Below are 27,486 nucleotides of genomic sequence, written 5' to 3' on the forward strand. Positions count from 1 at the left end.
TCCTCTCTACTTAGAGTATACCTCACCAGGTAAGGTTTGGTATAATAAAGACAGGAGAGAGGACAGCTGCAGATTACTGAAGTCCTCCTATGTGCGTATGGGACTTACAGACATTGGTAGTGTCACCCCGGTAATCACCTTTGCAGGTAGGTAGTATTTATTTCTCTCCAACAGATGGGGACATGGATGCCTGTTCCCTCTGGCGTGAGCCCTCCCCATCTCTTCCTTTCTCTGGCCTCCCCTTCTTAGTGTCCACGACTGCTCTTTGTCCAATGGATCCTTCATCACACCCACCCACCATTGGCTTCCTCTGTAGCCCATGGAAGATGAAGACATGGATTTCAAGTGTTATAAATGAGACATAGGAGAGCTCTTCAGCCACATGTGATGTAATGACCAACTTTATGAGCACCTAGAGCAGCAAAGTCACTGCTGCTGAAAGCCAGGACAAGAGTACCTTGCCTAAGCACATTCCAAACTTAGCTCTGCCTCTCTCCCAATAGAGCAGAGGAAGCCTAAAGATGCTTGCTTGTGCTCCTAGAGACATGTCAGGGCTGTAGCCTCCTCCTCAGACCTTGGTTTGAAGTGAAGAATCTGGACTGAGGTAGTAAATGGCCAGGTAATGGGAAGCTGTGGTCCCTGACCTATAAGCAGCAGAACCAAGAGGAAGGTCAGATGCAAGCATGGGGCTAGGCTCTCATCCATGATATCTGGACAGATGAAAGTTCCTTTGAAGCCTACTAGGGCCCTCTACAGTGACTGATAGCCATGTAGGGGTTGGGAGGTGAGGTCTCAAGAGTTTTTGAAAGGAATCAGAAGCTAACTCTTCTGAAGCATATATGAGTCCAGAACTTTCTAGGCATAATTTTCTAACCCAAATCTAGCTTCTGATTGGTGGTCCCCTGTCAGTCTTTAGTGGAGACCATTTGGAGGCCTAGAGGATCTTCTAAGTGAAGGTTGCTGCCAAGCAGTTGTGTCTAGGAGAGTGGTCTAAGACTGTGGGGCCACAGGCCTCTTTAGCACTGCAGGTGGCTGGGCTCTTGGGTAAGGGCAAACCAAGGTTTTATGGTTTGGCCAGGCTCAGAGGAAAGTCCGGGAGTGGGTGAGGATGTTTCCTTGTTCAGCAGCAATTAGCCATGATCCCTTTCACTGTCCCCAAGAACAAAGGCCAGAGTGCATCTTGAAGCCTTGGCTTGAGGGAGCAGCTCTGTGACAGTTTCCTGGCTGGGAAAAGAACGTCTAATTAACATGAAATAACAGCTTTCAAACACTTGACTCATGATACGGAGCTGAAAAGGTGTGGGCTGGATCTAAGAGAGCTAGACAGGAAGAACAATAGTGGACCTGCTAAGCACACGTGATGGGAAGGCATTGGAAAGGAGGTACTGGGAACAGCATCAAAGAACCTGGCAGAGGGAAGAGCCAGGAGGCAAGAAAACAGGCAGCCAGGCCCCGTGCAGCCCCCCCCCCCCCCCCCGTGCACCCCTGAGCCCATGTGAAGGCTGAGAATGCAGGTCGGGGGCAGGGAGAGATGGCACTGCCTCTTCACCCACTTCCTGAATGTCAGTGGCTTTATAAGGCAGGGAAGAGTGTTAGAAACAGAACCGATGCTTCTCATCTCTCCAGAAACCTGACCCAATCAATGTCTTAGGGTGGCTGAAAACATCTGGTGGGAAATAAGTGACACAATGACTGGCATTAGTCTGATGCTGCTGAATCCAAAGATACTGTAAATTTAACCCACTGAGGAAATCCCAAGGCAAGAAAAACAAAACAAGTGATGAGAAAGCTTAGGACATGCCAGTGTTGGACATGAGGCAGTGAGCAGAAGAGGGACCATCAGGGTGGTCGTGTCACCAAGAGCAGCCATGACTTAAGTCAGAAGTCATGTACTTTGTAGACTTGGTTCAAAGTTCAGTAATCTCACTTAAAACATATTTTGTTCAGAGACTTATTGAAAACTTACATAAAATTAATGGAGAACAGGAGAACATGCTAAAACACAAATCCAACTCTGATGGTTAATCTCACTGGCCAACTTGACAGGTTTTAAAATCACCTGGAAGACAAATCTTGGCAGGTCTCTGAGGGTGTTTCTGACCTGGTTTAACTGGGGTGTGAAGACCCACTGTAAACTTGGCACACCATCCCATAAGCTGGGGTCCTTACTTGAGTAAAACAGGGAAAGCAAGTGAAGACCGTTCATTCTGCAAGGCATACAAACCAACCAGCACACCCTGCTTCTACCATCACACTTTCTCTGCGTACTCTTTGTCTTTCCCTAAGCTGCTTCCTGGTAGGTACTTTGGCTACAGCAAGGAGAAAGGTAGCTAACAGACTTCATTACTGATATTTATTAAAATTTAGCAACTTCTACAGCGTGTGCTGTGATCCGGCTCCTGCTACCTTAGTTTGTTCCTAGTACGTCATCTTCAGCCCAACTCAAGCCAAGGCCAACTCCTCCCTCACCTCACTAGTCTTCATGTGCCACGGGTCTTTGCAGAGGGTGCTCTGTTGTATGAAATGCCTTTTCAGGCCATGCATTTAGGCCTTTTAAGTGCCTACTCATCCTTGAGAGTGCATGGCGAATGGCACCTCTTAGCTTTAAAGAATGGGAGTAACCCCCCTCCAATGACAACACAATTGTCAAAAACCACGAGAGCTTACAACCGCAAGATAACAAATTATAAGCCAAGAAACGTATGCTTCCAAGACAAGTAAAAATAATAACAGCAGCAGCAGCTGTGAGCACTTGGAATATTTAATCACTGATTCCACAACAACCCTGCAAATTAGGCAGAGTTAATTCGGCCAGACTCATAGCACAGACAGTGAACTAAATCTCTCTGACTTTAAAGCACCAAACAAGAAGCAGGGAATTATTTTGAATCTTACAGTGACATGGATGGAGAGGGAGGCACTAGTCCACTGCCAAATATTTAAGCCAAATGTAAGACTGTGGAACACAACGTGGCATAAAGTGCAATCAGACCCTCCCCTCTCAAAACTTCCAGCCCAGTGAGTGGTCGACCACACTGTGGCCTTGAGCCTGAGGAGTTGGAGTTGGGGCTCTGACCCTAGAATGTCACATGCAAGACTTATTAGAGAACAGTCATTCACATTTGTGCATGTATGTTTGTGATCTGCCTGCTACCCTAAAGTCTGATACATACAAAATTCCAGTTACTCAAACTTTTACTTTTCATTAAAATTCATTAAATAATATTTTACCCTATTTTGAAAAATTTCAAAGAATCCTAAGATAATTCCTGAAATAAAGTCTATGTTTGGTTTAAGGAAGGGCTTAGAACGGACATAAAACATCCCAGTGAGAATCCAGGTCATGTGGTAATATGAAATTTCAATGTTCTTCACAGGAGATGAGTCTAAGTGGCACATCTCAGGGCAAGTGGGGCATCCAGCAACTATTTCCAGGATGACTTTCTGACCCTGCCAGATCTGTCCCACCTGCTGTATGTAAACTCTTGTTCAGCCTTCTCCTGGTGATACTCCCACAAGTCCTGACTTGGGCTGAGGAAAGAGAAAGCTAGAAGTTGCACACTGTAAAATTCTGAAACCTAATATACACAAAGGTTTCCAATCAAGAACAACTAGTGGAGGGCTAAGGAGGTGGCTCAGTGGGTAAAGAACTTGCTATGCAAACATGAGGACTCCCATGAATCCCCAGAAGCCACCTGCAGGCAGAGGAGAGATAGCACTTACCTGTGACCCCAGGGCTCCTAGAGAGAGATGGGAGGCAGAGACAGGAAAATCCCAGAAGACCATTGGTCAGTATGCAAGAGGCCTGCTCTCATACATGAGACAGCAAGGACTGGCATCTAAGGTAGTCATCCGACAGACACACACACACTCACACATCACAGCACATACACATCAAAGATCTTTTTAAAAAAATTTAAAGTCTGTGGCTCTAATTTCCTTAAGCTTGCTAAGTGCCTCATGGAGGAAACACACACATTAATCATGCAAACCTGCACTACTTCAATGTGAGGGCTGCATTCACAGCAGCTGATTTAGAAATAAAATCCTAGGAACCTGAACATTTAGGATCTTGTGATGATCTGTGAACTCAACTCTCAGACTCCGCACGCCAGGAGCCTTCCTTTGCTTATCTACTGAACGTGGGCAGGATGCAAAAGCAGCTGTGTGGAACAGCCCAGAAAATTTGCGCCGGTGGGACGCAGGTCCTCAGAGCTCTGGATATCTTCCCTGACCCTGACTTCAGAGCTGGGCAGCCCACGTGGAGACGGAGCTGCTGCCAGAGGCCTGAAGGAAAGCGAGCATGGGACTCTGAGCAAAGGAGAGACTGCATTAGCAGAGGAGGGGGCGTAGGGTGGGTGGGGCGAGTGTGCTCGAAAGACATTTTTAACTAGAGAAGACGGTTTGGCAGCCGACCCAACCAAGACAAGCAGGATGAAAAAATGAAGAGCAATGTGGTGATGAGGGAGATGAGGGATTAAAGCCAGATGAGTCAGTCGGGAACAGGTGTTCTGAAAGGGAAGGCGAAGCAGGCCATGTGCGGCCAGCCCTGTCCAGAACTGTATCTTCAGATCTCACCAGCCAGCTCTCCTGAAGGAACTCTACCTCTGTTTATTGCCTCAACCTACTATGTGCTGGTTGGAGCCATGGTAGTCTGGCTGGGCTTTCTTAATGGACCAATGCCAGAAAAACAAACAAACAAACAAACAAACAAACACATAAATAAACACCTAGCCTGTGGCCTCGAGTTCAGCTGCTGTGACTGGTGCCCACCAGGGATGACTTCGATGATGGCTTATAGCTGGGAAGGGGCCAGAGCTAAGACACAGACTTCTTATTCCCCTTTGTCAACATTTGGAAGGAACGAATGTCAGCCAGGTTAGGTGACTGTTAACACGTATTAACTATTGCTTGAGCCCTGACTAACTGCAGATCACTCAAATGATCTAATTCTCCATCTGTTACCCAGGGAACAATGTCATGGATCAGGTGGCTTACCCAACTGCATATTGACATGTTATTTATTACCTCATTAAAAAAGAAGTTACAAGTTTTCCCAATTAACGCAAAGCTTGAAAAGGCCTTAACAGATCTTTGAATACTTTGTTACTCCAAGTATATGGTCCAAGACATGTAGCTGCAGAATCTACAAGAAAGATTTTTGTGAAAAACAGAATCTCTATCTTTCTTCCACCTGTCACCCCAAGTGAGAATCCACACACAGCTAGGTTCCCAGGGATTGTGGGTGCAGAGTTAGAAACACTACAGCTCATAGCTCTCCACCCCAATGGAGGACGGACCTGCAGTGGTGTGCTTTGAAACAAAAGAAAAACAACTTCCCAGGAAAGAGCTCCCATGGTCCTTGCACTTCGGAAATATTTCCTGTGCTGATTCATTCCCAGGGGAAATTAGTTTATTTATTTAGAACTGAGAGCTTGTTATGTTGCCCAGGCTGGTTCCAAACTCCTGGGTTCTTGAGAAGATGGAGCTATTGGTATGCACTACACTTGCCTCCAGTACGACTCCTGGGAACATGGCTCCCAAGATAGGTGGGAATTCTGCACACCCAATCATATTAAGCCTGGAACTGTGGGTACCTTAGCTGCGGTATGGAACACACTATACCTGTGAGCACTTTCTAAGGGCTGATCGAGAACTCTGCCCAATGTTGCCCACAGAGCTATAGTGAGGGTATGCTAGGTGATCAGTCTCTCAGCCTGGGGCAATGAATCACAGTGGCTGTACCTCATGGTCCGCCCTTGAGTCTGGAGAGCACTGAGCAACTGTCCAGGAGCATATAGACATGGTGGGGTCAAGAATGAGCATAGTAAGACATTTCCTCGGGATGAAGAAGCAAATGCTTTTCCAGAATAGACAAGGAAATAAAAGGCGGGTTTAATAACCAGCTGGGAGAGTTTTGCATCATGCCTACCTAAATGGGCATCAAACTTGAATGTTTCTGAAATGTGTTCAAGTCCAAAAATCTCTGCTGATACACAAAACCTCACAGGCTTTCAATGAGAAACCCGTACTCTCAGGCTTTCAAGGGGTCCTTCTGGGCAACTGGTCCTGTTAAACACCCAAATGTGTTCTGCCTCCTGGTCAGCTGTCAACAGGGGGGACGAGGGCCTGAGGGCAAGGCTCTCCTCACTGTAGCAGCTTCTATGGTGAAGAACCCACCCAGTGGCTCACTGCCAGATGTGAGCCACTGAACTGCTAAGGAAGTTCTAAACACATGGCCATTTTAAGACCCTCAGCTGCTCCAGGAAACAGTGCAATGATCCAGCACATCTGGAAGCATGTTGGCCTTCCCCCCTCTCTGGTCTTAGGTGTCAGAGGGCGACGAGGCCACACTATCTCCCCACACTCTCACATCAGCTGTCCCAGAAAACCTAGAGCACACTGATTTGGTGAAACAAAGATTCTTGGTGCCAAAGAATATGTAAGTAGCTGGTTTTGCAGGGCTTAGCTGTCTCTTATCCTGCCCCGGGAAGAGCAGGGCCGGGGATAGACGCAGGCTTGATGATGTGGCTGCCCTCTTGCGATCCTAAGCCTGCCTCCTCTTTATGGACCATATTACTTACATTTTGCCTCTCACTTCAAAGAGTCAATAAACTGGAACATACCTTAGCTGTCCAGACGTATGTTTAGAACAAACAACTGGCACATGTCACCTCAAGGCACTGCACTCTCCCTCATTCTTGGCTCCTGTTTCAGGAGTTGGTCTCAGTTTGAATTAGTATTCTGGAGCCATGGCACCTAAGCTGAAAATGACCTGGGCAGGTTGAACTGAAAACACTGCAGCCATCTTTCCAATCACCTTCAACTTCTGCTTTAATGAAGGGAGCCATTGTACACCATGCTTCCCTCAAAGCAACAGGCACTACACAGCCAGGCAGGACTCCCAAGAGCTCTCTGACCAGATGGCATGAGCCATCAAAGAAAGATAAAGTGAAAGGAGGCAGAGAAGCTGCCCCCAGGTCTCATAAAGGGCTGGCAGGCAATGCCATGGGCCCAGCTAGCACAGAGAGTGCCAAGTGCCAAGAAAAATGGGTGACAGGAAAAGCAGGCCTGCTTGACTTCCCCAAGGCTCCTGGGCTGCTGTGCGGGGCTGTGAGACCCAGCTGCTCCTGGCATATGCTGCTCAGGTATGTGGTGTGCTAAGTGCTCTGGGCAAGGCACTGCGGACTCAGTTTCCAGAAAGCATATTGTATAAATTCTGAAGGTGATTCTTGGAATTACTGAATGACACTAGGAGAGTTTGGAGATCTTGAAAGAACAGCAGCAGCAGCAACAGCAACAACAACACTTAAATACATCAACTTTCTGGGTGAAGATTAGAAAGGGATAGCTTTGTTGTGGGCCTTCCTGCCTCAGCTGGACTTCCCCAGATCTGACAAACACATGTGCCCTTGAGCTGACAGGGAGACTGGCCTGTTTTAAAGGATATAAAATTTTACCCAAAGAGAGTGGTTCTTTTGGAAAGAGAACAAGATACTGGAGGAATTAAACCAGAATTGCCTGGCTAGGTGAACATGGGAAAAGAGGAGTAGGGAGTACCACCCACCCACCTTGGGCTGGCTGCCTCTGGCAGGACAGGGATTCCCCTCCTCAAACAAATGCAGCCATGAACACTCTCCAGTCTTCCCAGTCTTCTGTTGGAAACAAGTGTTGATCTCCAAGCCTCTGACCTATCTCCCAACGTGCTTCCATGTTTACCAAAGACCTCACCACTGCTGAGCCTCATAGAACGGTGACAAGTGTGGGATACTGGCTCAGTGAATATATTCTGAAAGAATGCTGATCCAGACTCTAAGGGTCCCTGGTCATCTAACTTTGAAGAATACTTACTGGACGCCATCCTATAACCAAATACATCAACAATAAAAGTCAAGAAAGTTGTTATTTTAATAAATGTAGCAAAACATACATAGCATAAAATTTGCCATTTTAGCTCTTTTAAGCATAGGGTTCAGAGGTGTCAAGTACATTCACAATGCTATGCCACTGTCCACTATCCATCCCTAGAAATTGTGTGTGTGCACAGAGGTTGGAAATCAACCTCAGGGGTCATTCCTTAGGTGTTAAATACTTTGCTTTTGAGATAGGGTCTAGCATAGACCTCACTACTGGGCTGATTGGCCAGTGGGGGGCTGCCTGCCTCTACCTTTTCAATGCTGGGATTACAAAAACATACCATTAAATATGGCCTTGTAAATTATTTTATTTTATGTATATGGGTCTGTATGTATCTATGCCCCATATGCGGGTTGTACCTGCAGAGGCCAGAAAGGATTTTAGATCCTCTGGCACTGGAGTTACAGACAGTTGTGAGCCATCATATAGATGCTGGAAATTAAACCCTGGTCCTCTAGGATAGCAGCTAGTACTCTTAACCACTAAGTCATCTCTCCAGCCCCTATATTTTGCTTTCTATACGGGTTCTAATCAAACTCAAGTGCTTGCTTCTGCAGCAAGCACCTTACTGATGGACCTATCTCTCTGGTCCCCAGAACTCTTCATTTTGAAAACTTTCTGTATCCTTTAAGCAGTAACTGCCCACACTCCCTGTCCCTCTCCTGGTGTTCCTGGGTTCGTGGGTTGCTCTCAGCCCACCCAGACATCCTTTGAATATCTACAGGTCGAGATTCATGAGGTAAACAGCCTTCTCCCTTAGGTCCAACTTCTTACCAAAGGTACATGCATTTGTCATTACTCAGCTCAGATACAACCGTAGCCCCCTTGGAATCAGTAAACCAGAGCACTGCTCAAGAGAAGCCTTCAGCTGAAGCCGTGTTCCTCTGAGAGTGCGCACGAGAGGACAAACTGTGCCTCAGCGTCCTTGTCTGTAAAGGCGGGGGCAAGCACACAGACCACCTCAGATGCTCTCTTGAGAAATAATCTTTGTTAAGTTTTATCAATTTTTTGTTTTATTTTATGTGTATGGGTATTTGCTGGCATGCATGTAAATGAACCATGGGTATACCTGGTACTCAGAGAGGCCAGAAGAGGGTATCAGATCTCTAGAACTGAAGTTACAGATGGTTGTAAGTCCCCCGGTGGGTGTTGGAAACTGAGCCCAGGTCCTCTGAAGAACTGCAAGTACTCTCAACCACTGAGCCATCTCTTGAGATCCACTTTTTTTTTATCATGCTTATTATAGCACAGTGTGTGAATGTTAGCAGTCATTACTGCTAAGTAATATGTTCAGGTCTTCTCACATAGTTTCTACTACTGTAAAAAAGAAACCTGACAAAAATCTTCCCAGCTGTGCCCGTTAGGGATCCTTGTAGGGGAGGGGGCTTTAGAAGAGTGAGATTGATGTTTTATTTTAGTTGAAAATATACTTAAAGGTGTTCACACATAAAGACCCAAGCTTGGGTTTGAAGAGCCACTTCCTTGTGCTTTCCTTAACATCTGATTGTTTCATGAAGCGCTCTTGATTCTCTGACCTCACCAATGAACAGCACACGAGTAAGTGTGAGCATGCTCTCTGCTTAAACAGGAGAAAAATCAAACTTCGGGTCGATGACAAAACTACTGGGAAGTTGCATAAGCACGTTTGCTTCACAGTAAGACGGTCACCCTTGGTATCAGCTCCACTTGGAGCCACTGTAAGCTTGATGCATCAATGCTAACATTTCAGTAACACCAGAGTCCTCAAAAGCGACCATGAATATGACAGCCTGGCTGTGCCCCCAAAGATCAAACCCAAGCAAATACACTTATTCCAGCATTTGATCTGTAAATGAATCAGAATCTGAAGTGATGTCTGAGCCTTAGGAGACGTCCTGGCCTACTTTAGGAGACAACTGTTTCAATGGGCACCTGGCACCTGCTTGGTTAAAAGGGCTTGAAATGGCCGTGATACCCAGGAAGGTATCCACAAAGATACAGGGAAGCCTATCTCACCTAGAACACAGTAAGAATAAGGAAGGGGGTGATGCTCAGCTGGTAGAGGGCTTGCCTAGCATGGATAAGGCCGTAGAGCCCCAGTGCCATATAGCCTGGGTGTACATCTGTAATCAACCACTTGGGAGGATGGGGCAGGAGGATCAGAAGTTCAAGGTCACCCTCTAAATATACAGATGATTCAACAGAGAATAGGGCAGCCTAGGCTAGAGACCCTGTCAATGTAACAACCACACAGAGATGGATGTACTGACCAGTATTATTAAATGAAAAGCTTAGACACGGCCTAGAAACCAAAGTCTGGACATCTGACCCAGGGCAGCAGTGACAGTGTGGGGCAAGAGGGAAGAGGAGCCTTTAAATGTATGATACTGGTGCAGCTGGACAGCCACACAAGGAAAACAACCACACTGGTCCCTCAGCCCACGAAGTCTCTAGACAGGTCCCGAGAGTTCGATGTGAAATGTTACAAGACCTTTAGAGGCTAATTTAGGAGACCACCTTCCTAATCTTGGGGGAGGAAAGTCTCCTTAGACACAGAAAGGACTGTTCAATGGAGCTAGGTCTGCTGGTATAGGCTTGTGACCCCAGGTACCCAGGAAGCTGAGGGAAGAGGATCACAAGTTCAAGGCCTGCCTGGACTACAGAGTGAGTTCAAGGCCAACTGAGGCAACTTAGTGAGGTCTCAAATTTTAAAACAAGCAAAAAGAGGACTGGGGATATACCTAAGTGGTAAAACCCTAGGAGATATGCATGAAATACACACACACACACACACACACACACACACACACACACGATAAGAAGTCTTACAAACAGAAGAGAGACAACAAAGATAAAGAACCCACAGCTGGGGAGATCTTTGCAACTCACATGAACAGAAAAACCTGCAAGCATAAATATAAAGAAATGCCACAAGTTATAAAGACAACACAATTCAAAACTGAGCAAAGACTTGTATACATCCTTTATAGAAGGGGAAACTAAATAGACCAATGTGCAAATGAAAAGGAGGGACATGCCACTTAACTTGAAAGGCGATTATTAGCCTATAGCCACAGTACCAAAAAGAAGTCAAGCAATACTGGTGCAGGAGTCATAGGGGCTCTTGGGCCAGAAGGAACATAACCTGTCAGTGCTTTCGAATGATTTGACAAGGTTAAAAACACACAAACCTGACAGGTGTGGCAGCACCTGCTCACCGTTAATCCCAGAAATTGGGAGGTAGAGGCAGGCAAATCTCTGTGAATTCAAGACCAGCCGAGTCTACATAGCCCCAGACCAGCCAGGGCTACATAGCAAGACCCTGTCTCAAAAAATCAAGCCAAATAACAAAACCTAATATCCTATGACCACCTTTCAATCTCTCATAAAATCCATAATCATCCTTAAGCACAGGTGTTATAGGTGGGGACTATATAGAGCAGCCCTTTTCTATCACAGCAGAAGAGCAGCCATGTCTATGTAGAGTAGATTGGATACATATGCAACGAGACCTAACCTCAGCAACACAATTGTAACCACTGAAAGCAAGTAGCATCTGGGTTATATTTTAAAACACATAAAACATCTAAAGCTAAAAATCTTTGTTATTTACAAGTACAAACAGACAGTGGAGAACTATGAGACAACAGTTAACATAGAAGATAGGACAGTCATTAACCTGTCAGGTGACTAGCAACAGGAGTGGATAGAGATGAGACTTGGCCATTATATTATGTGGGAAATATTTGTAAATATTTGCATGAGAACAAATGAATCCACAGGCACCACTAGTGTTCTTAAATGATGACTATTCATGTTTTGTGCTATCCTCTGAAACACAATAAATAAACATTCTTTAGTTTCTACTCATTATTTAATGACAATTTTAAAGGACTCAAAAATACGTCTGAAATCACTGGGGTGATGTGATAATATGAATTACGTTTATTTACTAAGCAGTTGTCAGGTATCATGCCTTATAACTGGATTAGCTACCTCAATCCTTACTATAGCCTCTGAGCTCCTAGGGCCTAAACCTAACTTTTATAAAAATAATCTGCCTTCTTTCCCTTCCAGAACTAAGCCAAGAACACCAGTTTTTCCAAAAGTTACTTTTGGAAGCAGTTTCTTCTGTTTATTTTTTGTTTTTGTTTTTGATATACAAAGTTTTTTTTAATTGGATATTTTCTTTATTTACATCTCAAATGTTATCCCCTTTCCTGATTTCCCCTCTGAAACCCTCCTCCCCAATCCCTTCCCCCCTCCCCACCAACCCATCCACTCCTGCTTCCTGGCCCTGGCATTCCCCCACACTGGGACATAGAGCCTTCATAGGACAAAGGGTGGAGGGAGTTTCTTCAGGAAAGAATTTCCGGGCTGGGGATGTGAGTCATGTGACTTGGTCGGTAGAATGTTTGCTTAGCAAGCATGAAGCCTGAGTTCCATCCTGAACACGGCATAAACTGGGTAAGATGGCACACACCTGTAATCTTGGCATTCAGAAAGTGGAGGCAGGAGGACCAGGAGTTCAAGATTACCCTCAGCCTCAATGTAAGTTTGGACTAGCCTTGGCTACATAAGATTCTGCCTTTAAAAAAAAAAAAGAAAAGGAAAGAAAGAAAAGAAAGAAAGACTTCTGGTTCTCAGAAGTGGAATCCTTATTCGCTTACATGCAGTTCTGTTTCAAATGACAAAATGGCTGAGATGGACCTCTTAGCTTAGCTTTCTTGGTCCCTGTCAAGCTTTTTCAAGGTACTAAGATACTTTATAATTTCATGGAGAATGAGGATGTTGTATAGTTCACTTTGATACTGTACTGAAAGACCTACAGTAATTGCCTTATGCATAGAAAGAGCTAACTCTGGCTCTTGGTTCTAGAGGTTCCAGCTCAAGTTCAAGTGGCTGCATCACTCTCGGCCTCTAACAAGGACAGAGTATCTTGGCAGGAGCTCAGAGTAGAGCAAACTCAGCTTGTGAGTCACAAAGAAAAACAAAGTAGAGAGAAGACAGACGGAGGTCCAATGATGTTTCCAGCAGAACTGACAACTCTCTAAGGCCTAAGGGGCACCTTACATTCCTTTTATCCATAAGCCACAGGTGGTAATAACAATAACCAATAACCTAGAAACTTCTATTACATACCACCTATGGTGCTTTGAAATAGAATGGCCAGGTCTTAGGCTTTCCATTGCTATGAAGAGACACCATGACCACAGAAACTCTTATAAAGGAAGATATTTAATTGGGGCTGGCTTACAGTTTCAGAGGTTCAGTCCATCATCATCATGGTGGGAACATGGTGGCATGCAGGCAGGCATGGTGCTAGAAAAGGAGGTGAGAGTTCTACATCTTGATCTGCAGGCAGCCGATGAAGACTGTGCACAGATGGACACTGGGCATAGCTTGAACATATATGCCCTCAAAGCCTGCCTCCACAGTGATACACTTTCTCCAACCAAGCCACACCTCCTAACAGTGCCACTCCCTATGACCAAGCATGCACACACATGAGTCTATGGGGTCCATTCCTATCAAGCCATCACAGGCCCCCATAGATGAATATATTCAAGAGCATTGGTCCCCAGTTGGTAGAACTGTTTGGGAAGGATTAGGAGATGTAATGTCACTAGAGAAGGTGTGTCACTGTGGGCAGGTTTTGAGATTTCAAAAGCAGAAGCCATTCCCAGTTAGCCCTTTCCTGCCTTAGGCTTGTGGATCAAGAAGAACGCTTAGATACGGCTCCAGCACCATACCTGCCTGCCATGCTCCCTGCCATGATGGTCACGAACTCACCCTCTGAAACTGCAAGCCCCCTAATAATCATTTTCTTTTATAAGTTGCCTTGATAATGGTGCTTTGTCACAGCAATAGAAATCCAAGGTACCTCCCCAAAGCACCATCTTGGGGACTAAGCCTCAACACATGGGCCTTTGGAGGACACACTTCCAAACCAAAGCATATGGCATATGTTTTAGGCATGAGTGTCATGTCCCACAAGGGTTTAAATGTTGGAAGCTTGGCCTTTAGTGTGGTGATGCTGGAAAGTGACAGAACCTTTAAGAGGTGGGGTTTAGTACAAAGCCATTATGTCACTCGGGACACTGCCCTTGGAAGTGACTGATATAATAATTCTCCTCCTCTTCCTCCTCCTCCTTTTTTAAAGACAGTGTCTTTGCGTAGCCCTGGCTGTCCTAGAACTTGCTTTGTAGACCAGGCTCAAACTCAAAGATCCACCTGCCTCCTAAGTGCTGGGATTAAAGGCATGCGCCACCACTGCCAGGCAACTGATGTAATTTCTGAGAACCCCAGCTAATCTTCATGTGAATAGACTGCTGTAAAAGTACAAGGCTGAACCATTCCTGCTCTCCTGATTTCTGTTCACGCTGTGACCGCTCATTTGTGTGTGCTCCCTCTGTGTACACCTACCATGACATAACAGATACAGCCAAGGAGACTCTCATCAACGCTGAGCAGAATCCAACCCAAGCCCTTGGACCTCTAGGTAAATATACAGATAAATCTCTTCTTTTTACAAATGTTAGCTCAGCGTCAGACTTTTTGTATGGTAATGGAAAAGCAGACTAATTCAGGCAGGGTAATGCTGGAGGATTGGCTGCTTCTGTGAGAACCTTCAGCTATCTTATCGGCAATTGTTCAACATGACAGGCAGGACTCTCTAGAAACAAGTTGGAACATAATATCAACTAAGTTTGTTATTATATGTGGCTAGGAATAAAAGACACCAGAAGTAACCCTAGGCTTCAGGGTCTAAAGTTCTGCTGGGGACAGACTCATCAAAAAGAAACACAATTCCTATAGCTGGGACATTGCTTCAGTCGGTGCTAACAGGTTTTACTCAGGTGATCATGGACTTGTGGGATCCACAGACTATATCTACTCTCAACTCTTAGTAGGTATTCTTGCAAAGAAGTTTCCCATCACAGAGGAAGACATAAAAATATTTGAAAAGCAGACAAGTCCTGAGCTGATCTCAGACCTGATGCCACATACTCTGATTTTTCCAGTTTGCAGCTTAGCATTAAAGTAACAGGCTTACATTGCTGACATATCTCCACTGCCGCTCCTTATTCCTCCTGCTTGACAAGGCTGTCAGCTGCTGTCACTGGAGGCACTATGGCATTAGCCATCGCTGCTGATTGCTTACTGTGCAGTGTGGCTGTTAGTCTAGGAAGCTCCTCTAGGGTGCTACTGTGGGCTACTGAAGCAGGAACCACAAGCTGGAGAGTAGTATCTAATGAGGGCAGTGGCTGTGCACACATGCATGGGCACATGTGTGCGGAGGGAGGAGTCATAGAAGGGCACTTTATAAATACTGTCGAGAGAGATTAAGTTCCATTGTATCATGTTACTGCTACTTTATCAAAATGGAGAAAGAACCAAATACTTTAAAATGTAATCTAATCACTGTGATTCTACAGGGCAGAAACATCGTGGGATGAAATACAGAAATGTGCAGGTGTCACAAGAGCAAGTTAGAGATGTGCAAGAAGCAATACTGTAGCAAAGCTCTTTAGTTCACTCTGCAAACAGCTGAGCCTACAAGAGAACTCTCCAGCCACAGGGTTCCTGGATTAGATGGAGAAGGGGAGAAGAGAAGCGCCCTTTCCTTGAAGACAAAGACATGTTTGCAGTGGAAATGTGTGAACCAATTCTCCAGGGAGAGCTGCTGAGAGCTGCTGAGAACGCACTGATCAAAACAGGCAGGGAGATCAAGCTAGAGTTGACCTACTTAAACAGAGAAAGCGAGGCCACCTTCCACATTCCTTCCCATCCCCACTCCCCACCCTCACGTTGTCCCTACCCTGTTGCTGGATCTGCAGCCATGCAGACATGTAGACCCTTCCAGCCCACAGGAGTGTTTACTATTTCTAGTCACTGTGTACTGGTAATTCGGTAGGTAGCCCAGAAGACAATGTTCTCCACAAGGCCTCAGCACCAGGCGTGGAGTCAGTGAATCTCACATTCTCGGGCTCAATAAAAAATGTGACTCAGAGGACAGATGTGATGACTCGGGTAGGCAGGCTAAGCCTGTGGCTGCCTCTGATGATGATTCTTACAGTACGTGTAAGTGTTGATAAACTTATTCAAGAAACTTTATCTCCTAGATACTAAACCTAGACTCAGAGAGCTAAACATCCTAACCCAGGTTACAGTCTAGCAGTTTTATCACAGCCAAGTGTATGGGAATTCGCATCTACTTACTACCTTTCTTGAAAACTATCAAAATATTCACTACTGTCTTGGAACAACTGTGTGTGCTTCAGGGAACACAGTGGAGAAGAACAGGTGGGGTACCTGAGCTGTGTCAGGACGGCTAGGAAGCAGCTTGGTGTTACGCACCCGGGGCAGTGGGGAACCAGCAGTAAGTTTCTCTGCCCTCCTTGAGTGTCCACGAAGGTCTCGTACTGGACAGTTCAGAAAGGAGGAGTCCAGAACGAAGTCCATGCAGTGATTCCGGAGTAAGGGAAGGTCGATGGCAGGGCTACTTACATAAAATTTTCTGGGTATTCACTCAGGGCCATGTCGATGATGTTGAGAGCATCATGGTAATGCTTCTGAGCCGACAACAAGAGAGCCAGGAGGTGCAGGGAGTTCGCATCGTCGCCTTGCAGTTGGAGAGCTTGGCGAACATATCCTAGAGCTTCTGGTATCTGGTTTAAAACAAAACCCAGAAGTTTGTTTAGACAGTCACACAAAGAGGCCACGGGTACATCAAGTCCACTGCGAGCTGTTTTATGTCATGCTGCACCCACATACACATCCTCACGACAGGATACTGAGCAAACGAGAGCACATCCTCTTCAGCAGAGGTAGGACCAGCGAGGGAAGAGGAGAGACCCCACTCCTCTGCCTTTTCCATCTCTCTAGATGAACTTCGATCCCCACAGACCAGATACACTTTTGATTAGGTCTAAGATGAGCTCACTGTGAGTGGAGACAGAGACAAGTTCCCAGGGTTCTTAATGGAACTAAACTGCCTTAGCTGACCCATTCTCCCTTTCAGAGCATTATTGAAATTAAAGTATGTCATAAGCCATGAAACCTTTAGCAGAACTTTCTAGGGTCCAGATGTTTGGATTTCTCCTGGACATGAAGGAAATATGCAAACAAACAAACAAAGCCCCATACCTTTCCAAACTAGAGCTCAAAATAACTGGCTGCAAGAAAACAAATCACAGGACCACTTGCAAAGCAGATGTAGCCAAATTCAAGCAGGCCCACATGTAACCTTGGTCACGGGTGCAACAGCTGCTCAACATATTCTCCTGTGTGTGTGTGTGGGGGTGTGTGTGTGTGGGTGTGTGTGTGTGTGTGGTGTGTGTATACATGTGTGTTACCTATGGATGTTACAGAGTGCCAAGGAGCAGCACCTTACCCACTGCACCATCTCTCCAGCCTCACATGTTCTTGAAAAGCATGAAGCCCACGGTTACATGTTCAGTAGGTATTTGAATACTTATCTCACGGGATCAATAGAAAGGAGAATGTGAAGTTGGATTTCCAAACAGAGTTGGAGACAGAGCATTCTGACACACCTGCCCAGGGGACTCCTACGTGGCCTCTCCCTCTATGCTTTGACTCTCCTACCTCTTCCCAAATCTTCAGGAAACTTAGCCCTTAGGAGAATCCACGGCTTGCTTTCCCAAAGCCTGTACTCTGAGTTCAGTTCTACACGGCCCTACACCTTAAAGTGCTGGCTATGAGGCTTTCTTTGGAACCCTACAGTCATGGCTGTTAGAGCTGGCCACATGATTCATTGGCAGGGAGGAAGCTCAAGTACAGAGAGCTGAGATGACTTGAGCACATCACCCCAAATCTCTGTCCCAGTCAACAAGGACACACTCACTTAGAGCCTTGGCGCTTCAATATTACATGCCTACAATCCTTGTGGATAGGTTGCACCCAGAAGACTCCATCTACTTATCTGCTTTCTAGGGTGCCAACCTCCTATGTGATTGTCCCTCAGCCTTAAGTAGGGAGACAAAGGCAGCCATCCTCATTGTGCTAGTTTACAGGGATGGCCATATGTTTAGGGGCAGAGGTGAGGCTCAAGATGATGTCATTAGAGAGGACTGGATTGAAGGGTTCAGAGCTGGCTCCTTCATTCAAAAAGTCCTCCTGGGTGTCAAACACATACCAAGCACTGTCAAGTTAAGACAACGACAATGGCAGGCATGGGTCCTCCCCTCCTGCACCCTCAAGTGAAAAGAACTGATACTATATAAGGAAGATGGTTTCATGAGGAGGTTCAAGGACAATAGATGGTCAGTGCTCAGCACACTGTAAGCTACACTCCACCAAGGACAGACCTTTCTAGGTAGGTGTCTTGACCTCTGTTCCCAGGTTGCCAAGGGGAGCCACTTCTTAACACTATTCAGAAGCAACTGGGAAGGATAAAGCATACCTCAGCCCAGCCTATAGGACATGACATATCTCTGGAGCCAGCATCAGATTCACTCTTCCAGTCTGCACTCAGGAATGTGCTGGGGTCACCACCAGCATCTTGCACCTACCTGGTGGGCTGGCAAGCATCTGGCTGAATTTCAAGAACAGGTAGGAGGGAGTAGGGAAAGGGGTACTAGAATGTGAAAGGCAGCTCAAGATGCCCCTGGGAAGATGAGGGCCAACAAGACTTGGCCTTCTAGCAAGAAAATGCAAAAGTGTGTGTGAGTGTTCACATCATCTGCATTTTAAGAGGATTTGGTGTCTGGTTGGTATCTTCTGGCATTTTCCAGTTATGAATAAAAACCCTTGTGACAATCAGGCTCCAACCAGTGACTCAATCCCCGTCACGAAGCTCAGCACTGGGTTCCACTACTCCGCTCCTGTTAGCCAAGGCTAAAGACTCGTTGGTGACCTCTGGAGTCAGGGTACCTTCCCTGTCCTGCACTCATCTTGACATCTGACCCCAGGTTGTGTATTTACTCTCAAGAGTGCAGCCTGGGCCTTCTGTCTTCACAGCACATGTTCAAACAGACTTGAACCCCGGGGTCATTTCTGGGAGGAGTTAGCTTCCTCTGAGAGCAGTGTCCAGCTTCCTCAGTTAAGGAAGGACAGTCTTACGATAGGAGCTGGAAGGTAACGTTGCACACCAGGCTTAGGGCACCTTGGAAACACTCACCTGTCTGGAGATGGCGAGCTGCAGAGCCAGGTAGAAAGCTGCTTGGTGATCTGTAGGTGACAGGCTATGGGCCCTGAAAAAGGATTCACCGCTATTAGAACATTAGGCCACATTTGCTTGCCCTAGCATCACAAACTGTCTTCACGTCTGCATTTTGGTGTCAAAGCCACATTTCCGGCAGAACTATTTATCATTTCCTTAACCTTTCTCCCACATTCTGACTACCATATACAGATATATATATACACCATATATATACACCATATATACACAGATATATCACAGGAATGTATTTTTGGCTTTTGTCTAGCACCTAAAATAGCCATCTTGGTTCCCATACCTCGGAGGAGCCTAGAGATAAGGAACCCAAAGGCCCCAAGGTCTGGCTTCTGCAACAGACAGAAGCCCAAGTGTCACACTGGGTCACGGTAAAAATCAAGTGTACAGGTAAAATCAACTGAAGAAGTATTCACCCCTTTTCAGTATAAACTCTTGGCCAGACAATGGCTACTTTGGCTAAGTTTTATGTGACTTTAATGCACTTCATCCAAATTTCTAGATTTTAGAAAAACCATATGAAAATCAAAGACCAGCTTTGCTCATAAAATGAGGGTTGAACCGGGAAAAGAGAAAGACACCCATTCATTCTGAAAACTCTACTACATCCCATGCAGTTTAGTAACTGTGTTCCTATAACCGTGTTGTGTAAGAGTGTGGTAGGACATTAGGCTTGGCAGCATTAACTGGCCTTGCTGTGGGATGCAAAGACGTTGTCTTGGCTGACTAACAGACTGCAAATATAATCTTTTTTTTGGCTTTTATGTGGAAGTTAATTGTATTTCATCAGAAGCAATTCAAAAGCGATAGTTTACAGGACCTGCTTCTGCATTTAACAGACCTGTAGGAAGAAAAAACAAACGTACTTAGGTAAAAGGGACCATGGAACAGACTAATTACAAACTGTGGGTCTTGGATAGCAAACAACCATCTTTGCTCTGACAACATTCAGTGATCAAAGGAGGCACTTCTATCAGGAGAAAGCATATTCAAGATGAAACAGAAAGCTAAATCATTACAGAGTCATCTGTGGCCAGCTTGCAAACTTTTCTATAGACACAAGGCCTTTTAATTAACTGTTAGTCTTCCATGGGAAAAGAAAAAAAAAAAAAGACTTCTAATAGGCACAATCCAGAAAACAAGCAAACTCCATGACGTTAGGCACTGTTTGGGCAAATGCTGTATGTGCAGGGCTGGGGTTTGCCCTTTTCTAAACCTTTTAATTTATGTTCTAAATGTAATTATTTGTGTATGCTTATATGTGCAGGTAAGCTTGCCTGTGTGTGCATCATCTGGAGGACAGAAGTACCTTTCTGATTATTCTTTACATTCCCTCTCCCTCTCCCCTCTCCCCTCTCCCTCCTCCCCTCTCCCTCCCCCTCTCTCTCTCCCCTCTCCCTCTCCTTCTCCCTCTCCCTTTCCCTCTCCCTCTCCCTCTCCCTCTCCCTCTCCCTCTCCCTCTCCCTCTCCCTCTCCCTCTCCCTCTCCCTCTCCCTCTCCCTCTCCCTCTCCTCTCCTCTCCTCTCCTCTCCTCTCTCCCCTCCCCTCCCCACTGCCTGGTCTCTCCATGTCCATGGGGCTCAAAGTCCTGACTAGACTGACTGGCCCCTTAGCACTGTGGGTGCTAGGAATCAAACTCAGGACTGCAAGATTGCATAGCAAGCACTTTACCCACTGAGCCCCGAGGCTCCTTTTGTTAATATTGAGCAAAGCAACAAACTCACTCCTGGGGAATCCTTACTAGCAGCCCAGCTGCAAGCTACAGCCTCTGCACTCTTCTGGCCTGGGTTTAAGAGATGGAGGCTGCAAATCCATCACTACAGTTCAGCTTGCATGACTTACAAGCACTGGCTCTCCATGAATTAACACATGAAAGGGTTTTTCTTGGGTGTTGAAAAGGTGAGGTGAACATGTCATGGTTTCTGTCTTGCTCAATTATCCAAGGAAAATGACTATAAAATCGATTAAGAAGAAACATTTTATTACGTAAAGTAATTTTTTAATTTCATCTTCTTTCAAAAAATAATAAAGCCAGGTTTCCACAGCCATCAAAAATGATTTGTCAGAACTCTAATTTTTCTCAGCCCAGTTTGTATTTTTCCATAAACTAAGTTATATCATGGTTGCTTCTATCCAGTACTAATGGAGTGAGAAGCTGGCAGCTGATCTGGTGAATTCAGAGTGTGGATATTTTTTTTAGTTATGGCCAAAGGCCCCACCCTGGTCTCAACAAAGGATTATGAATCACTAACCACAGGCCTGTAAAAGAAACAAACTAGAAGTGCTAGCAATTTCGGTGTTTCCAGGGTGCTTTATGGTAACTTCTAAAGAATTTCCAATGAGGCTAATAACAAAAAAACGCAACTGCCAATTTCTAATGAAGTGTACCTTAGTTTAAGTGCCTTGTTTGCAAGGTAAATTAAGTTGACTATTTCAGCAAAAGAAAGGGGGTAGGTAGGAAATGACAAAACAAGAAAAAGTAAGTGGGGGGTTGCTCTCTGCAGGTGCCACATGCCTTGCTGCAGTTGTGTGGGGCAGCTCAAGCAGCTAAGCTTCCTGGGACAAGGGCCCTTTGGTAGGCTTACTGCTAACTTGCCCATCTAACTGCAAGCCTACATGGACCTAGCAGCTCCACAATCCATCCTTATGCAGGAGCACAGACCACTAAAAGTTCCATCACAAGATGCTCACGGTGCTTCTATTGGCAGTGTGCCTGTACCTTAACTAATTCAGTTCTTCTCCTATAAAAAGGAGGCTACCCATATATCCATCCATCCTCCCACCTGCCCTCCTACCCATTTTACCCACCCATCTACACTCATCTATCCATCATCCTAGCTACCTCACCATCTACCTACTCTCCCTTCTATCTACCCATCCATCCATCCATCCATCCATCCACCCACCCATCCATCCACCCACCCATCCATCAATCCACTTCCTTATCAACTTACCCTTTCATCCATCTACTAGCCCACCTATCCGTTGACTTATGTACTTCCACCCATTCATCCATTTATGCATCCCTCTGCATCATGTAGTACTTATAGTACATGATCTGAAGAGTAAGCACCATCAGGCTCTAGAGAGACTGGAGATGAATAATACAAGTGCGCTTCCTTAAGGAGCTCTTCCTACCTCCCAAGGAGAACCCCCATGGTCATCACGGAGTAAAGGGTGACAGGCATCCTGGGCTGCTGGGACACGGATGACTCAGACCACTAACTAGACCCCAGCACATCCAGTGAACTCCTAAATTCCATGTCCAACAGCGTCTAGAGCTGAACCATGAATCTAGGTAATGCATGTCAGTTTTCATCCTGCCTTATAATGCACAGATCACACAGCAACGATGACTACCATTTATGAAGCATCGACTACAAGCACCTTACCTAAGTACACCCAGAAAAGGAGACAGAAGCAGAAATGGAGTGGAGGGATGTGTGATGCCAAGGCTTGGTCTTTATACCATCACCCCGCTGCCCTGGTTGGCTAATTTCTCTCCAAGTCCCCCTCCTTTCTGATTACAATGGGCCCAGAACTCATGAATGCACACATGGTTTACTCAGAGCTCTTACACTATTTACACATCTTTAGCTTGGTGGTTCTCACTGAAAGTCCTACATTCTGGGGACAGCTCATCCCCAATCTATCATCCTTTACACATAAACATAAACACACACACACACACACACACACACACACACACACACAAGCAGCTAGGGGGAGGAGCCACAGCAAAGTGAGGCTGCACATCCCATGCCACCCTGAGTGGCAAACACAGATGATGTCATGCCACTACCTCCCCCAGGAGCAGGGTTTACCAGTGTACCCATGACACTTGCTGTCAACATCTTTGGGACTGCTTTTCTCAATAGGATGTGAAAGTTCAGTGAAGCCAGAGCTTACAACGCTGCACACAATGGCATTTTCTTCACCATACTTTTGTTCAACAGACTGGCTGAGGTGACTTACAGGTAAGAACAGCTGATATCTCAATATCTGGAATATTTGGATAGAGCTTCACCACTCTGATATATTCAGACACTGCCCCTTTGAGTGCCTCAGAGAACAAATCTTTCTAAATCCTGGCTCTAGTTATGATTAAGACTTCATTTTCATACGCTATATTTACAACCCTATCCCTCTTTTAAATGTACCACGTTTTTTTTCAAACAAAAGAAATAAACAAAATCAGAAACAAAATAACAGTATAAAATATAAAATTTGGGTGAAACTTATATAAAATGCATCGAAAAATACTTCTCATCCAAGTGATTTTAAATGATCTATTTGCCTTTAAGAAGTAGTACAATCTTTCTTATTTACTTAAAGTCTTTTCTTTAAAACAGCAATGTCTACTTGAATCAAAATCACTGTATGCATTTGAAGACCATTCTGCATTTCACACAACAGTAACTTAGGTTGGCCTTCAACAATGTACTCAGTTAGGTTAGGAGAGTTTATGCTCCTTAGTCACCTTATGAGCAAACACGTTAAATCTCTTTGAATTTAAGCAAAAACGGAACAGAAAAGAATTCAGGCTGACAGAACAGCTGTTACATAACCCTCAGTTACACAGGCAGCCCCAGGCAGACCACCGCGGTGGCTGTTTTTAGAGAACCCGTAAGATGTGCTGATTTAAGGAAAGTGAAACAGATGTGGCGGCCACTTTCTGAAGCATCCATGTGTGGGTTTGACAAATAAGAACTGGAGAAAGTAAAACCTGGAACCATCCGAAATGGAAACGCTTTCAGGCTGAGAAACACTAATCACAAAAGCTGAGCCCAGAGACCGGGTCTGTGTGGATGTGGGCTGGTGCTTCATGTCGTTAATCAAGAATCAGAGTGGCAAAGGGAAGGAGTGACGGACAGGCCTGCCTGGAAACTGAAACAGAGGCAGGGGCACTTTCCAGTAGCAAAATCAAGCAATAATGACTGCACGAAAAATGCACATGGATGGCAGGACAGACCTACACACGCAGTTCTGAGGAAATGATCTAACAAGGTGGCCCGTACAGGGAAGGCTCATGAGGTGTTCAAAGAAGTAACTAGGTAACATGGTTTTAAGAAGTCAATGTAACTCGATGTATTTAAAACAAAGGATCAATTCCAATTCTAGATTTCACCTCACAGGGCTGTATTTTCAGGGACCCATTTAATATGGATGATTTATTATACCTGCAATGAGTAAAACCAAGTACAGGTAAAACTACCTAGTATCTGTAGATCCCAGCTCCTCACTGGGTCTACGTCCATGGGACTCTGTTCCCTCCAGCACCTCACCCCCACACTGTGATGGCATTATTGCTGCTCCTGACTGCCCAGGTACATAAGGGAGCATGGGACACTCAGCTTTTATAATAACAATGCCTTGTTCTGTGTTCATGAAAGGCACAAGGACAGAGATAAAAGCCAAGGTATTGTGGTGTGAGGTAAGGCGGGGAGTTTGAGATGGCTGCTAAGATGCTGTTTCAGAGACTTTCAGATCTCTAGCTTCTTCAACTCTTAATGTAAAAGCCTGCAGCTTGACATGCAGAAAAAAGCCAGGAAAAAAAAATGGGACCTCTTTTCAAAGCGATGACAAATGTCTTTAATAAAGGAATGATCTCCCTAGACAAAGTGTCTTATCTTTCTTGAGTTAAAATCACTTTTATCAGGAATGAATAAAAAGTACCCAAATGAATAAACAGATTAAAAGTGTAGCCAAACAGGGCAAGGAGTGATAGATACCCTACTTCTAGCTTTGAGGTTTCATGTTTGCTGCTCAAGACATCCTCCCGGAGGCAAAACACTGTTTACATAATCTTTAAAAATACCCTGCCCCTCTCGCTCCTCATGCTCCGTTGTCACTACGTACAGCAAGTGAAAAGATGAGCTCCCACTCACCTCTGAAACGCAAGAAGTGCCTTCCTCTGCAGGCCCTCCTGCATCCCTCGCAGAGAAGCTGAGAAAAGGGTTCTGTTAGTAGGTGTCAAGAGAAGTTGGGGTGGGGTGTGCCCATACTAAACCCACTACAAAAGCCATGCTATATGTACCAAGCTCAGAGTGCCTACTGCAGCAGGCACTGTTAGGACAGGAAGCCCAGTCCCATTGCTAAGGCTTTGCTCTGTCTATGACCAGTGGACATCACTGTGGAACAATATCAAGGAAACAGTGTGAGTTTCAGGGTCTCCTCAGGCCTATGTGTCACATAGGCTGTCACTCTGAGTGTGAATCCAATTTATCGTTATCACTACTTTCAGGCACATTTCTGTTAAAAAGGAAACCTGGAGTATGCTGGTGGGGTGGGGTGGGGTGGGGTTGGAGACTGGATCATTTGGAACTCCAGGAAGAACACACTGGTTCCCCAGGTAGACATGTAGAACCATCTCTTCTAGGATGGGTTCAGTCAGGGCTCAAGCAATGTGAATGGATGAAATGCTATTGGAGATTCTTTGGGACTGGGCAGCTATGACCTTGGGCCAAGGACTCTTGGCTTGATGCTAGTTTAACTCATGCTGGCTAATGGCCAGGACTCTAATACCTTGATGTCAACATAAAAGATGGTGCTTGCCAAAACCTAACATGGATGTAAGAATATGAGTTCACAGGAGTGAGGCCTCCTGGCTGTGAGCAAACACTTCCCTGTGTAAAACAAGAAAAATGGCTCCCTTATAGTCTGCCTAAGGACTAAGAGGGTACTTTTTACTGGAGTAAGGAAGAGCCCTGAACACCTGTCTACAGCTGCACTGCCGTAGACCCTGATCTAATCGCTGCACAGGGGCAGCTCCTGCCAGCCAAGAAGTTAACAGTGGGAGGCTGCCCTCAGGGCTACTCAGAACCCCAGTGGATCTATAGAGAAGATCCTCTACTTGACCCAACAGAACTTTCAATGCTGTAAAGGCTCAGCAGGGTGTACTGGTTCTAAACGCTGTTGAAAGGTAGACTCGGAACCAAGAATTTATGGGGGTAAGTCTACGGCATTCAGACTTCCCTCTGAAAGTTGAAATTTGAAGACATGCTGAGTATGGCCAATATATTGTATATGCATAGAAAAGTAGCCAGAAATCTAGTAGCGAAAAGCAATTGACATGCCAAACATGCAATATTTTAGGGTAGAGAAGGGAACGATTTGGGCTAATTTGTAGGAGTCACAGTAGTATTCTATTCTACTGTGACTGACAGGGCAGTGGAGGGACTCTCCAGGAGAATGGTCAGATCTTGCCTCTTGCCCTGGGTGGCACTTCGGAGCAGTTTGCCTTGTTCTAGTCATTAAGTTACATATTTGTATTTAAGGTTATTTTTAATATTCATGTTATATTTTATAAAATGTTAAAAAAATTAATCATAAAATAACATTAACTTACACTTTCTGCAAAAGTCTTATTAAGTATATAAAACATAAGTAAGATTCATTTTCAAGTTATTAAGATTTATTTTAAAGCTAAAAAACCCATCAACCAAAACTTTTTAGCATATCCAAAATATATACATCATTGTACTTGAGAGCCATGGGTTAGCTACACTGCATATGTATAGATTTGTGAGTTAAAATGTGGGAATGAAGAAGTGTACAGACACTGGCCAATGAAGGGTTGATCCTTACAAGATTTTGGCTCTAAATTTTTTCTATACTACTGTACCTAAGACCCAATATCCATCTTTTCCCTTAGGAACTGGCCAGGGTGGGGGTGTGGCTGTGTTGACTGTTTCATCTCTTGAGGCCTTGTTCTTCTTACTCTCAAGATCGATTCCCAGCACCTGCTGGCTAGGAACCTGGGCACCACAGCCTCAACTATGACCTAGCTCAGGGCTTTGACATTCCCCATCACCAGACGAGGATCCAGGACAGCCCGGCTTTTGTACCCGCCACAGACAGGAAACGATGAGATACTGCAGGGTGGTCTTGGCCTGGGGGTGGGGCTTCTCTCACCATCAGTGGCTTGCAGACTATACGTGAGCCCCAGAGCTAGGTAGCCTTTGGCCTTGAATTCTGATGTTTTCTCTCCCACATCAACAACAGTTTTGGCAAACTTCTCAGCCTCTTCCAACTGAAAGATAAGTTTAAAACAGCATGTCAAACTCGTAACATCACTTCCCATGAGCACCTGCTGCTAAAAGTGGGTTTCTGGTTTGCTTTGGAAATAACCCCCAAACCTCCTGACTTTACCCTGGCAATTCTCTTTTCTTTACTGAGCCTTTCAATAGTCCACAGGATGCCTAGTTATCTTTCCTTAAGTGTTCCCTTTCTGCTTTTTGCCTTCTTTTCCAATGCTGCTTTGTATCTGCTGGGCTTCTCTCTTTTCCACCGTCACCGCTTACTCCATGGTTCTAAAATGGGGATGGACTCAGGGCTCGGAGGCCAAATGAAGTATGATTAAAAAGAAAACAGCTCTTGAAATGTCTTGT

At 45.3% G+C, this 27,486-nt stretch overlaps 1 protein-coding gene across 17 annotated transcripts in view; it reads right to left on the bottom strand.

Moving 5' to 3' along the window:
• Ttc7b (tetratricopeptide repeat domain 7B) overlaps positions 1-27,486 on the bottom strand; it is a 220,068-nt gene that overhangs the window by 56,367 nt on the left and 136,215 nt on the right. For all 17 annotated transcript variants that reach the window (NM_001374711.1, NM_001033213.1, XM_006515326.3 and 14 more), the window contains 4 exons: positions 27,011-27,128; positions 24,985-25,042; positions 19,040-19,112; positions 16,408-16,568 (listed from right to left, as the gene is read on the bottom strand). In NM_001374711.1, coding sequence (NP_001361640.1) covers positions 16,408-16,568; positions 19,040-19,112; positions 24,985-25,042; positions 27,011-27,128 — 410 coding nt within the window. The remainder of the gene's footprint in view (positions 1-16,407; positions 16,569-19,039; positions 19,113-24,984; positions 25,043-27,010; positions 27,129-27,486) is intronic.

This window comes from Mus musculus, chromosome 12, assembly GCF_000001635.26.
Source record: "Mus musculus strain C57BL/6J chromosome 12, GRCm38.p6 C57BL/6J".
Classification (NCBI taxonomy): Eukaryota; Metazoa; Chordata; class Mammalia; order Rodentia; family Muridae; genus Mus; species Mus musculus.